At 51.9% G+C, this 14,827-nt stretch overlaps 1 protein-coding gene across 1 annotated transcript in view; it reads right to left on the bottom strand.

Annotated features, from left to right (window-relative positions):
• LOC138248853 (immunoglobulin superfamily member 3-like) overlaps positions 1–14,827 on the bottom strand; it is a 249,265-nt gene that overhangs the window by 72,521 nt on the left and 161,917 nt on the right. Inside the window, exon 8 of the mRNA XM_069202806.1 lies at positions 11,879–12,283. Coding sequence (XP_069058907.1) covers positions 11,879–12,283 — 405 coding nt within the window. The remainder of the gene's footprint in view (positions 1–11,878; positions 12,284–14,827) is intronic.

Below are 14,827 nucleotides of genomic sequence, written 5' to 3'. Positions count from 1 at the left end.
ACGTCACTTCCTCTACCCATGCCCTTCAGCCAAACCAACGCCCATGACTGTTCTGCATGATGAGGTTCTCCTGTTGCATAGAGAAAGTTCATATTTAAAAGCGCTTTTCCATTCGTAACAAACTCTAAGCGGTTCATGGAGAAACAGATTAAAAACGGATCTTCTCATGAGGATGCAAAGCTCTGGCATAACCCTACAGATGTGGAGTCCTTGGGACGAAGATGGCCAAACACCGAATGAGCAAATGCCAGCCTTGATAAAGTCCTGGTTCGGGACGAAACACGTGTCGGCTATAAGCACCACATGGGCTGAAATTTATCACCATCTATGGACAGATCTATAGAGATTGGATAACTGGATATACATTATATGAACTGGAGGCAGTTCTATAGCTGGTGTCTTACAGACGGGGGACTTTTTGAGCTTCATCGTTGAATGGAACTTCACAGGAATGGACATTAGCTTTTTATTGTGCTTTCGGAATGAGTAAAAAATCTTTGATTTCCCATACAACTGTATGAATTTTAAATTTTGAATTCAACAAGTAATTTGTTGTTTTTTTCCTTGTATATAGAAATGTAATAATATTAAAGTTACTAATGATCACATTGAATTTGGACACCCATATGATTCCACACGCTTGATTGTATTTCTTCTAATATATTGCCTTTTTGAAATATGTTTCCCAAAATGGTCCTATGAGGTACTGTATTAAGTATTCAATGTATATATATTTGAGTGCTCCACTATTATTTAATATTCTAATGTACCCAAGTCTCCTAATGAGGCAACATCTGCAGACAACCGAGTCAAGGCGAAAACAGAGGAACTGCACAGCAGCACATGAAGGGACAGACGAGGGACTGCAAAACGGAAGTCACATAAAGGGGCATTGTGGGCCGTCGCATGACGTCACAGTGAGTCATACCACTCCGCCCTCGTCAACGAGGCAAAAGAGAACACTTTGTTACAAGATACCTTTCCACCCACATTCAGGATCTTACATGAGACAAGGGCGAGGGAAACCAAGCTTCGATGGTCTACGGAGAATGAGGGTCTAGTCTGGCTACTGAATGACAGAGCGCTCAGTCTGGGCCCTGGAGAAGCTAGTAACCTGGGCACGTTGCATAGAGAGAAGGGTCTGCAGTTTTGCAGGGATCCCCTGGGTAGAGGGTTAGAGGTTGTGGACCCAGAAGATTTTGGGGTCTACACCCCATGACACAATCCAGATTTTGACTGTGCGCATGGAGCTCACTCTGCAATTTTCATAAAAGCAGAAGTTCGATTTTTAGGTCGAGCGGGCAAGTGCTTTGACCTGTTGTAATCTATCCCACTGCCCACCGCACGCCCATCACTATCACTCGTTCATGGGCTTGCCTTTCAAAAATCCTTTGTTATCATTGGTAAATACTTTATGTATGTCCCTCCTTGGAGCAGTTTTGTTACCATCTTGGCCACTGACTCTTACATGGATAATTTCACATTTCCTGATACGTTTCATTGCGAGCAAACTTCTTTTTCCTTTTGTGTCTCTCCTTCGCGCTCATGCTCATGGCAGCCGTTGCGCTATGAATCGGCGCGCTTATGTGAACTGTTCTACTTTTCATTTTCAATTTAAGTGGCAAGAAAAGTCCAGTTAGGAATTTACAACGCTAGTAGCTCTAACTCGAACAAACGAGAGACCCATTGCATTGCAAATGCTTGTTTATTTGATTGTTACAAAGCGCTACTACCATCACCTCTGATGTTTGGCACTCTAGAATCACATATATATTAAGAGAGCAAAATTCTAAGAGAATCTCATTCACTAAAAAAAAAAAATTGTCGTAGATGCCTTTCTGAATATAGAATGTAATCTGCGACCCCCCCTTTCTTATTGATGGGTTTTGAGCAGTGGTCGAAGAGAACGAGGAGATGTGTAATGTTTCAGTGACCAAGTCAAATACGACTGGTCAGGATGGGAACAGACTGTGTATGAGACACATGCATGGAACTGAGCCCCTTGTGCCAGTGGCAATGCTTTCTAAGGGGGGCGCGGCTCTCAACCTTTTGACATCTGTGGACCACCACTTTATCATAACTGGAATGGGGGACCCCAACTGAATCATTATTGGAATCCGGGGACCCCCCTTCATTGAGTCATTATTCGAAGCCAAGGACCCTGACCTAAACATTGTTGATGATTTGAACCGCAAAACAATATACAAAAAAATACAGGAACAAGCAGTTAGCAAACAAATACACAAATGAGAACACATTTTACTTAATTTGCAAAAAAGTACAAATAAAAAAAAAAATGTAATAGGAAGGTTGGAACTTTTCTAAATTCAATTGAAGCCACACATGGTCCATACTATATTCTGTTAGATGCACCTACACTGCCCCCACAAATCAATCTGAGGATACTAATTTAATATTTAGCCTCCAATTTTAAATTCCTTGACATTTACAGTATGTTTTAAAATGTTCAATTGTACATTTAGCCACTTGATTTATATACACTTTATTAATCTGTTAATATTAATTTTCTAAGCTGTGACGAACCCCCTGAGGAGGCGTCGCGGACCCCCAGGGGTCCCCGGACGACAGGTTGGGAACCACTGTCCTAAGGTGACAGATTAGCGGTAGACCTGCGCTCAGCCCTCCTTAGAACCGCATCAAGCCGACCCCCTGCAGCCCAGGTATAGGACAATGCAGTAGTCCTGAGAACTATGCAAGTGGTAACTGGTCTCCGCGGAGGGGCGGAAGCACACCTTACACGCAGTGCGCGAGTGCTTGAGCTGCAAACCGCGTTATTTGGCGGGTGCGCGGGTAGCTCGCCGCTTAGGGTGATTCCTGAGGATTTTGCTGTTATCACCAGGGAAGTCCTTGCACGTTGCCGACAGTTCTAGCATGCCACCCTTAGTTCAAATATGATGACTCGGCTTCCTTCAGTGGAGTGGGCACCAGTGAGCCAACCGGAAGAGCTCCAAGTTGAGTCGTCTTAACAGGGGTGCACCCAAAAGGTACCCCAAGGTTCAGCAGAGGGTGGCTACTGCCCGTCCACCTGGCTGAGGGGAGAATCTCTGTACAAATTGTGTTCAGCATCCTTCGCCGTGGTCCGTCACTGCACCCCCAGTGTGCACATTATGAGTTGTGACACATAGCATGTTTGTGTGTAACCTATTATCAGGGCCACTGGAATTATGCGGTCATGGTGTTTTTTGCATACTGATAGATTTGTCGCATTTGCCACATAATCCATCATTCACCACATAATCTGCTGATTTTAACAAAAAATGTTGTTTCTAGCTCAAACAATTCAAAATTTACTAAAAACACAGTGACACGTGTTGCTGCCCAGTGGAAGGACATTTGCATGGGCGGCTGGTTAAATTGTTGTTGCTCACGAGGTACAACCAATGCCCAGCCAGTTTTAACACGAGTAAAAATTAAATAATAATTAAATAGAATCAGAAAATGTGGCACTTTACGCTGCATAATTTGCCTTTTCTTGCCATAATCTTTTTAATCATTCAGCATCATTTCGCCTTATCCTGCCACGTAATTCCAGTGGCCCTGTCTATTATCCAGACGTACTGATGTTTGGTGCCTGGACCGGCCGGTTACCTTCCAATCTGTTGTGTGCATGTGACATTCCCTATGTGGCATCTGTTTGTAGAGCCCAGCGGCCATCTGGGAGTCTTTAGGAAATTCACATTGACTCTGCAAACCCTCTGTCCAGCTGTGGCCACTCTGCTTCCAGATGTGCCCAGAGACAGCTTAGACCTTCTTGTGATGCCTGGATTATCACCCCTCTAATGCACAAATGTGTACTTTTGTGGCCTCCACATTTACCCTGTGCTAGTAGCTTCTGTGAATCACACGATTCTCACACGTACACACAAGCTTCCTTGGAATACCTACTCCTTTGACCAGCCAGAGCTTTCCCCCATCCCTCCTGGGCCATGCTCTTGGGTACAGTTATGCATGCTAAACAGGGCAGAACTTTCCACCTGCCAAGGCATCTAGAGTGCCCCCTGCACGGCTAAGAACTGACCCTCTAGGTCCACTTCTGTTCGTCTGCACTTCAGACATCTCTCCAAGCTGGTTCTGTAGAGGTTCCTCAGACCAGGCCTAACACATCCTGCGGTTATGTCCCCTCATCCAGCCCTCCAAGGGTGGGACCGAGCTTCTGCCCTTGGGATATCCCTGTTTGTGGTCCCTGCCTGAAGAGTGGAACTCTGATCATGCGAGCAAAGGCCAGGCCCAGCTGTTTGCATCTTCAGATCATGATTCTTCAAAGTGACTCTGTTCTCGAGACAAGAGGGGCCGCAAGTTGGCCACGTCCTACCCTATGCACTGATTCATCTAAGACTAAGGAAGTACAGAGACCCCTGCCCTTGGTGTGATCACCCACTGCCGGTTGACTCTTCCAGTCCTTCAGGAAGAGGGAGCACCTCACTTTTGCAGCACTAAAATATCACAAGAAATATCATGCGTTAACCCATCGTTCGCAGAAATAACATAACGTGTATTTGTAAAGCGCTTTCACCCAGAAGGGAATCTTGGCGCTGAATAACAGGCGTTTATTTTTACCCAACTCAATGGCACTCATTTTTATTGACTTCAGAAGGATGAAAGGCTGAGTGGACCTGCCGGGATTTGAACCTGTGACTATGAGGTCCAAAACAGGCCCATACAGTGGGCGCCTGAGTCCACTTAGCCACTATACCCCGCAAAATGTCGCCCCGTTGGAGTTAAGGGTATAAAATCTACACCCATGCAGCAATATTTTTGTAAACAATATTTAGGACACTATATTTCTGTCAAACACAACTTTCCTTATACTATTCACAACCATAATGAATTCTAGTATCAAAGGCTGCTGGGAAATCCAGTAAGATGACACAGGATGCCTCGAGGAGACCCTGGTCCTTGAAGGATGGTTAACCCACGTGGTCGGCTTGAGGTTCTTCAGCCAAAGTGTCCTGACAAACGCCAGGAGCCCTATTACAAATACGGCACACTATCTATGTTTGTGCCACAGTGCACCCTAAAACAGGTGTGCTGGGCGCACTAAGAGAATGGGCACCCTATTACATTGAATGTGCTACCCCCAGGGCAGCCGTGAACTCACGCCATCCTAGGGGCAGCGCATTCAAGCGAATGAAGGAGCCGCTCAATGTTTCACTGTGCAGACGCCAACCCGTCTGCAGTTTTCAGGGGGATTAGAGATCTCCTTGCAGGGTGTGCAGCAGTGACTGTACCCACCTGCAAGGGAATTTCTTGGGGGTCCATAGGACCCCTTTATCCCTTCCAGAGGGCTGCCACTAGGGGGCACACTGACAGTGCGCCTCCTGAAAGCTTCTTGGCCTCTGAACCCACATCTATAATACGGCACGGGCGCAGAGGCAAAGGGGGTACCTTCATTGGCATTGGGCCACGCCCCATGCACATAAGGGAACATCCTCTGGTCATAGCGCTGGCCCTATATGTGCGCCAGGGCAATCAGTATTACAGAAAGGGCCGTCCAAGCGTCTGCGGGCTGTCCTGTAATGCCACAGTGCCCGGGGGTGCATAAACCGGGCGAACATGCCTGTTGCGCCCCCAGGGGAACTTTGTCTTATAAGGCCCCAGGGGTGGCCACTTTCTTAGTGGTGATGTCAATGCAAACCCAGACCACTAGGGGTCGATAGCCACCTCCAGGGATGATAGCCACTTACAGTCAATGGTGGGGGGGGGGGGGCGGGTGTTTGCCCCTGAGGTTGTGTCTACTTACAGCTCATTGAGGACTCAGTGGAATCTCCCACTTCCTGACACACCGCCCCCCCCCCCCCCCCAGCCCGGAGGACATGGTGCTTGCCCCCTGGCGCTGTGTTCACTTCCTGCTCGTTGAGGACTCCGTCTTCCAGGGGTCAATAACCACTTCCAGGGGTCAATAACCACTTCCAGTTAACGGTGGAATCCCCCAAATCCTGCCCCCCGTGGAACCCGGTGCCTGCCCCGAGGCTGTGTTCGCTTGCGGCTGGTGGAGGGCTCAGTCTTCCAGGGGTCGAGAGCCACTTCCAGGGGTCAATAACCACTTCCAGGGGTCAATAACCACTTCCAGTCAATGGTGGACTCCCCCACTCCCTGTCCCCCCACCGCCCCCGGGGCCCCCGAGGCTGTGTTGGCTTCTGGCTCGTGGAGGACACAAGATCACTGCTCAGTTCAAACAAAGAGCCCTCTGGTGCCAGCCAGGGCCTTGGCACGGTTTCCAATTATCTTGTACTCGTTGTTATTCTTAATAACGCAGGCCCAGCTCACCAGAGCAATAAGAGGCGCGCCGTGCCCGCCTTCCCGGCAGCCGAGCGCATCGAGAGAGTTCATTCAACGATCCGCTGACTTGTAACATTAGCTCCCAGAGGCCCAGTGAGAGCTGCGCGCTGCAGAGAGCAGATGAGCGCGGCACTTCCGCGGGCGCTGGGGGTACATGGGCTGCCAGGCCTCGGCGGGCACCGGCAGGGCGCACACAGGGCAGCAGGGGGCAGGGGACACTGCACTGACACGGACGCAAGGGACTCAAGGCGCACACACGGAAGACACACAAACACTGCACTGACACGAAGGCAAGAGACTCAAGGCGCACCGCACGGAAGACACACAAACACTGCACTGACGTGAAGGCAAAGGGACTCAAGGCGCACGGCACGGAAGACACACAAACACTGCACTGACGCGAAGGCAAGGGACTCAAGGCGCACGGAAGACACACAAACACTGCACTGACAGATGTAGACAAGGGACTCAAGAGGCACCGCAGATAAGACACATGTAGACAAGGGACTCGAGGCGCATCGCACACAAACACGTGTACTCACAGATGCAGGCAAGGGACTCAAGGCGCACCGCAGATAAGACACACAAACACGAGCACTGACAGATGTAGACAAGGGACTAATGGCACATCGCACACAAGACGCACGTGCACTGACAGATGAAAGCAAGGGACTCAAGGCGCCCCGCACATAAGACACACAAACACGAACACTGACAGATGTAGACAAGGGACTCAAGGCGCCCCGCAAACGAAGCATCCTCTGCTTAAAGCCTGCGCAAACACAAAACAAAATACAAACACAAGGTGCACATAAAAACGCACAAAAACATCACAAAGTCACATATACACGTACATGAGCACCGCGATGCCACGTGTGTGCACATATGGCCTTATACAGGAGCACATGAACACACAATCACAAGCAAAACTGCTGTAAACCTGACAGACCGGAAATCACAGATATAAACACACACATGGAGGTAATACACACAGAGGGAAAGGTGTCTGTAATCTATAGTGTATCAGGAAATGCAGAAGTGAAATATTCTTTTAACTGGGGACCGGGGGCGGGGGGGGTAGTCGGGCTACCACTAGAGAAGGGAAGTCTTTGCTAGGTCATGGTAGCGGGCAACACACAGACCCGTGCTGTAACACAGCCTGCTCCCTAGCACACAACACACAGACCCGTGCTGTAACACAGCTTGCTCCCTACCACACAACACACTGACCCGTGCTGTAACACAGCTTGCTCCCTACCACACAACACACTGACCCGTGCTGTAACACAGCCTGCTCTATAGCACACAACACACTGACCCGTGCTGTAACACAGCCTGCTCCCTAGCACAACACACAGACCCGTGCTGTAACACAGCCTGCTCCCTAGCGCACAACACACAGACCCGTGCTGTAACACAGCCTGTTCTATAGCACACAACACACAGACCCGTGCTGTAACAGCCTGCTCTCTAGCACACAACACACAGATCCGTGCTGTAACACAGCCTGCTCTCTAGCACAACACACAGACCCGTGCTGTAACACAGCCTGCTCCCTAGCACACAACACACTGACCCGTGCTGTAACACAGCCTGCTCCATAGCACACAACACACAGACCCGTGCTGTAACACAACCTGCTCCCTAGCGCACAACACACAGACCCGTGCTGTAACACAGCCTGCTCCCTAGCGCACAACACACAGACCCGTGCTGTAACACAGCCTGCTCTCTAGCACAACACACAGACCCGTGCTGTAACACAGCCTGCTCTCTAGCACACAACACACAGACCCGTGCTGTAACACAGCCTGCTCTCTAGCACAACAAACTGACCCGTGCTGTAACACAGCCTGCTCCCTAGCACAACACACTGACCCGTGCTGTACACAGCCTGCTCTCTAGCACAAGAAACTGACCCGTGCTGTAACACAGCCTGCTCTCTAGCACAACAAACTGACCCGTGCTGTAACACAGCCTGCTCCCTAGCACAACACACTGACCCGTGCTGTACACAGCCTGCTCTCTAGCACACAACACACAGATCCGTGCTGTAACACAGCCTGCTCTCTAGCACAACACACTGACCCGTGCTGTAACACAGCCTGCTCCCTAGCGCACAACACACAGACCCGTGCTGTAACACAGCCTGCTCTCTAGCACAACACACAGACCCGTGCTGTAACACAGCCTGCTCCCTAGCACACAACACACAGACCCGTGCTGTACACAGCTTGCTCTCTAGCAGAACACACTGACCCGTGCTGTACACAGCCTGCTCTCTAGCACAACACACAGACCCGTGCTGTAACACAGCCTGCTCCCTAGCGCACAACACACAGACCCGTGCTGTAACACAACCTGCTCCCTAGCACACAACACACAGACCCGTGCTGTAACACAGCCTGCTCTCTAGCACACAACACTCTGACCCGTGCTGTAACACAGCCTGCTCTCTAGCACACAACACTCTGACCCGTGCTGTAACACAGCCTGCTCTCTAGCACACAACACTCTGACCCGTGCTGTAACATAGCCTGCTCTCTAGCACACAACACACAGACCCGTGCTGTAACGCAACCTGCTCCCTAGCACACAACACACAGACCCGTGCTGTAACACAGCCTGCTCCCTAGCGCACAACACACAGACCCGTGCTGTAACACAGCCTGCTCTCTAGCACACAACACTCTGACCCGTGCTGTAACACAGCCTGCTCTCTAGCACACAACACACAGACCCGTGCTGTAACACAACCTGCTCCCTAGCACACAACACACAGACCCGTGCTGTAACACAACCTGCTCCCTAGCACACAACACACAGACCCGTGCTGTAACACAGCCTGCTCTCTAGCACACAACACTCTGACCCGTGCTGTAACACAGCCTGCTCCCTAGCACAACACACAGACCCGTGCTGTAACACAACCTGCTCCCTAGCACACAACACACAGACCCGTGCTGTAACACAACCTGCTCCCTAGCACACAACACACAGACCCGTGCTGTAACACAACCTGCTCCCTAGCACACAACACACAGACCCGTGCTGTAACACAACCTGCTCCCTAGCACACAACACTCTGACCCGTGCTGTAACACAGCCTGCTCTCTAGCACACAACACTCTGACCCGTGCTGTAACACAACCTGCTCTCTAGCACACAACACTCTGACCCGTGCTGTAACACAGCCTGCTCTATAGCACACAACACTCTGACCCGTGCTGTAACACAGCCTGCTCTCTAGCACAACACACTGACCCGTGCTGTAACACAGCCTGCTCTCTAGCACAACACACAGACGCGTGCTGTAACACAGCCTGCTCCCTAGCACACAACACACAGACCCGTGCTGTAACACAGCCTGCTCTCTAGCACACAACACTCTGACCCGTGCTGTAACACAGCTTGCTCTCTAGCACACAACACACAGACCCGTGCTGTAACACAGCCTGCTCTCTAGCACAACACACTGACCCGTGCTGTAACGCAACCTGCTCCCTAGCACACAACACACAGACCCGTGCTGTAACACAGCCTGCTCTCTAGCACACAACACACTGACCCGTGCTGTAACACAACCTGCTCCCTAGCACACAACACACAGACCCGTGCTGTAACACAGCCTGCTCTCTAGCACACAACACACTGACCCGTGCTGTAACACAACCTGCTCCCTAGCACACAACACACTGACCCGTGCTGTAACACAACCTGCTCCCTAGCACACAACACACTGACCCGTGCTGTAACACAGCCTGCTCTCTAGTGCACACCACACAGTGTACACATTCACAATGACGTGCACCACGCACCTTGACCCTGCCATTTCCAGCACGCTCACACGCCTGTCACATGCCCCCCGTGACCCCCCGGTACAGACACGGCTAAGAGTACAAAGGTGTCTATTGTTCACAACTCCAATGCCCTGCGGGGGGCCACGGCCGGGGGTTTGGGGGGGCGGGTGAGTGGAGGAAGCCCCGGCCCTGATGTGAGAGCGGAGTAAAGTCTCTGTGCGGGCAATTCCCCCGCCGACCACCAAGGCCAGAGAAAGTCTCAGCCCTGGGGGGTGGGGGGGGGGGACTGGGAAACCAACGACCGTGAGAGGGGTAAGGGAGGGAAATTACAAACCTGGTGTGAGAGTATAGACTGAGATCACACTGCTCCAATCTAAGGCCAGAGAGAGGTAAGCCTCAGCCCTGGGGCGAAAGCGGGGGCTGCTGACTGAAGTGGGTAGGGACTAGGGAGGGGAGCCTCAGCCCTGGTGCGAGAGCGGAGCCTGGGAAGCGAGCACTGACTCTCTCACCCCTCCTCCACCCCTCCGTGACACCAGAGCCCGAGGGCTCAAATGCTGTCAGAGCCGGTATTACTGGCCAGCCTGGTCCGGCCCCCTCACCTGCAGGCCTTACCCCCCCAAGGCAGACTGATACTGCCGCCTCTCAACACCTGTGCTGCAGCCGGCACCCCTGGACTCCAGCCTGCACCCCGAAAACAGATCTGAACTGCAGCCAGCACCCCGGAAATAACCCTAGACTCCAGGCTGTACCCCGAAAACAGATCAGGCATATCTGGACTCCAGCCTGCACCAGGGAACACATCTGGACTCCAGCCTGCACCCCGAAAACAGATCTGAACTGCAGCCAGCACCCCGGAAATAACCCTAGACTCCAGCCTGCACCCCGAAAACAGATCAGGCATATCTGGACTCCAGCCTGTACCCCGAAAACAGATCAGGCATATCTGGACTCCAGCCTGCACCAGGGAACACATCTGGACTCCAGCCTGCACCCCGAAAAACATCAAAACCCTTCTGGACTGCAGCCTGGAAACAAATCCGGACTCCAGCTTGCACCCCGAAAATAGATCTGGACTGCAGCCAGCACCCCGGAAACAACCCTGGACCCCAGCCTGAATCCCTAAACACTTAATCTCCCCTTGCCTACAATCCAGCGCCTAGAGATCCTCACAAGTGATTTGCAGCACTTTACAAATCCAGAATTTATTTATTTATTTATTTTATCCTCTGCTTACCAGCCATACCCCAGACACCTGCCCTGGCCACACTTTCAGTGATAAAGTAAGTATACCTACTCAGTACTTAGCTAACGAGTCTGCGTATCTCCCACTTCTCAGTAACACCCATCAATACTCGAAGTAACCCCGCCCCCTGATGTTCTCTTATGCAACCATGTTGCTATGTTCAGCACTTCTCTTCGAAGGACTTATGGAATCTCAATATATAGCAATTTAAGCAACAAATACAAGAATGCATGTTGGGAGTCCACTCATGGTCAGATGATGCAATCAGACAACCCCGTTGCTGAGGTGACAGTCAGAAGCCCCGCTGGTCACTAACCTGCTGACTTTGGAGTTGGGTAACCAGGTTCGAGTCTCGGCGTCAGTTCAACATCCTGTGATTCTGGGCAAATCACTTAATCTCCCCCATGCCTACTAAAAATGAATATGTCCTTGTGTAATGTAACCGCTGCTCATGTAAAGATCTCCAATAACTTTGGGTTGACTTTGCGCTATATAAAACTGCAAAAAAAAAAAAAAAAAAAAAAAATGGCCTTACCTGGTCTCTGTACCCGAATCTCCAACAGGTTAGATGCGCGCTCCGCCATCTTGGTCCAGGTGTTGTTATGGTTCTTCCTCCACAGCTCCGCCACGCACTGGTACTTTCCCGCCTCTGAGTCACTGGCCCTGCTGATGCTCAGGCGCACATTGTTGCTGGACTCTGCCTTCTCGATGGCGGTGCGGCTCCGGAAGTTTGCGGCACGCTCCCCCCACTGGACCCCGCTGTCCCGTGTGAAGGTGACCAGATCATGGAACTCGCTGGCCCCTGCCATCTGGAAGCGCCAGGTGACTGCCAGGGGGACCCAGGAGGGGTAGTGAGGCTTGAGGATACACTGAAGGTCGAAGGAGTCGTTGTAGGTCACGCCAGGGGTGCGGGAAATGGCGGTGACAGCAAAGCCAGAATCTGGGGAGAGAGGAGAGAGGGTGTCAGACTAACAGCTCAAAAAGTGCCACCTCTGGTGGCCAAAGGAAAACAGATGGTCTTGCCCGTTAGACTAGGGGAATATTTATGAAGATGTCCCTTCTTGCACAAAAACAATCCTGCCACAACACAGGCGCCTTTGCACCATACGTTGGCGCTAGACTGCAGAAACCACGCCAGCATAGGGGGAAAGGACAGGAATGCACCGTATTACTAAAGAAACCTACGGCTGACCCAAGCGACCTGAAAAACTTCCGCCCCATCTCTCTTCTACCTTTCCCAGCCAAGGTAATAGAAAAGACCGTCAACAAACAGCTGACCACCTTCCTGGAAGACAACAACCTGCTCGACCCTTCACAAACCGGATTCCGAACCAACCACAGCACGGAAACCGCCCTCATCTCAGTCACAGACGACATCAGAACCCTGATGGACAACGGTGAAACAGTCGCCCTCATTCTCCTCGACCTCTCGGCTGCCTTTGACACCGTCTGTCACCGCACCCTAATCACCCGCCTACGCTCCACCGGGATCCAAGGCCAGGCCCTGGACTGGATCGCCTCCTTCCTCGCTAACCGCTCCCAAAGAGTTTACCTCCCTCCGTTTCGCTCAGAACCCACCAAGATCATCTGCGGCGTACCTCAAGGCTCATCGCTCAGCCCGACACTCTTCAATGTCTACATGAGCCCCCTCGCCGACATCGTACGCAAGCACGACATCATCATCACCTCCTACGCCGACGACACCCAACTTGTACTCTCCCTCACCAAGGACCCCGCCAGCGCCAAGACCAACCTACAAGAGGGTATGAAGGACGTCGCAGATTGGATGAGGCTCAGCCGCCTAAAGCTGAACTCTGAAAAAACGGAAGTCCTCATCCTCGGCAACACCCCGTCCGCCTGGGACGACTCCTGGTGGCCCACGGCCCTCGGCACCGCACCGACCCCCGCAGACCACGCCCGCAACCTCGGCTTCATCTTGGACCCTCTTCTCACCATGACCAAGCAAGTCAACGCCGTGTCCTCCGCCTGCTTCCTCACTCTCCGCATGCTCCGCAAGATCTTCCGCTGGATCCCCGCCGACACCAGAAAAACCGTGACCCACGCCCTTGTCACGAGTCGCCTGGACTACGGCAACACCCTCTACGCCGGGACCACCGCCAAACTCCAAAACCGCCTGCAACGCATCCAAAACGCCTCGGCCCGCCTCATCCTCGACGTACCCCGCAACAGCCACATCTCCGCACACCTGAGACACCTGCATTGGCTCCCAGTCAGCAAAAGGATCACCTTCCGTCTTCTCACCCACGCACACAAAGCCCTCCACAACAAGGGACCGGAATACCTCAACAGACGCCTCAGCTTCTACGTCCCCACCCGCCCCCTCCGCTCCGCTGGCCTCGCACTTGCTGCCGTCCCTCGCACCCGCCGCTCCACGGCGGGTGGGAGATCTTTCTCCTTCCTGGCGGCCAAGACCTGGAACTCCCTCCCCACCAGCCTCAGGACCACCCAGGACCACTCCGCTTTCCGGAGACTCCTAAAGACTTGGCTGTTCGAGCAGCGATAACCCCCCCCTTTCCCCCCTAGCGCCTTGAGACCCGCACGGGTGAGTAGCGCGCTTTATAAATGTTAATGATTTGATTTGATTTGATATTTCATAAATACAGTTTATTCCTGCCCTTTCACTTTAGTGACTGCTTTACAACAAATCCCTGTAAATGAGGGCCCCTGTGTCTCAGGGGACTGGTACAGCCAAGGCAAACCTTTCTCGTCTAGGGTTGTCTAGCTGAGGAGGTTGGCATTCTCAAGCACACACGTTCAGCGTCTGCTTAAGTGGTCCAGCGAGGTGCTACGTGTGTTAGATCTAGGGTAGTGCGGCTCAGGCATTGACACAGGGATCCACAGACCTTCACCTCGAGGGATTGATGTCTCAGGGCTTAGCGCAACGATCCAGAGACCTTCACCTCTAGATGATATGGATCACTCAGGGGTTGGTAGACTGACAAACATACCTTCACCTCTAGATATGGATCACTCAGGGGTTGGTAGACTGACAAACATACCTTACCCTCTAGGACTGGATGGCTTTGGGGATGGGACGCGGATAAACACGCCTTCCCCTCTAGGTTTGGATGGCTCAGGGGATGATACACCAATCTACAGACCCTCCCGCCCCCTAGAATTGGATGGCTTTTGTGTTGGTACACAGATTAGCATACCTTCCCCCCCTAGGTTTGGATGGCTCAGGGGATGGGTACACCTATCTCATCCAGCGGACAAATGTGATTGAGGCAAGCATTGAGAACATTATAACTCCAAGGCAAGGGTGTCCAGTGGTCCCTGATAAGCTACTGAATCTTTCACCTCCCCAGTTGATCATCTTAGGGGTGCTACTTTTCACCTCAATTTTAGGGCCAACAATCCGGGACCCCCTCTTCATCTCTTTCATGTTCTCTCTTCTTTAGCCTGTCATCTTTCCTTTCAGTTTTCACTGCCCACCCCACTGAATCCGCCCAGTCCTCTGGGG

Source organism: Pleurodeles waltl, chromosome 8 (genome assembly GCF_031143425.1).
Source record: "Pleurodeles waltl isolate 20211129_DDA chromosome 8, aPleWal1.hap1.20221129, whole genome shotgun sequence".
NCBI lineage: Eukaryota > Metazoa > Chordata > Amphibia > Caudata > Salamandridae > Pleurodeles > Pleurodeles waltl.
The sequence above is the reverse complement of the archived record's forward strand: the minus strand, read 5'-3'. Positions and strand labels throughout refer to the sequence as shown.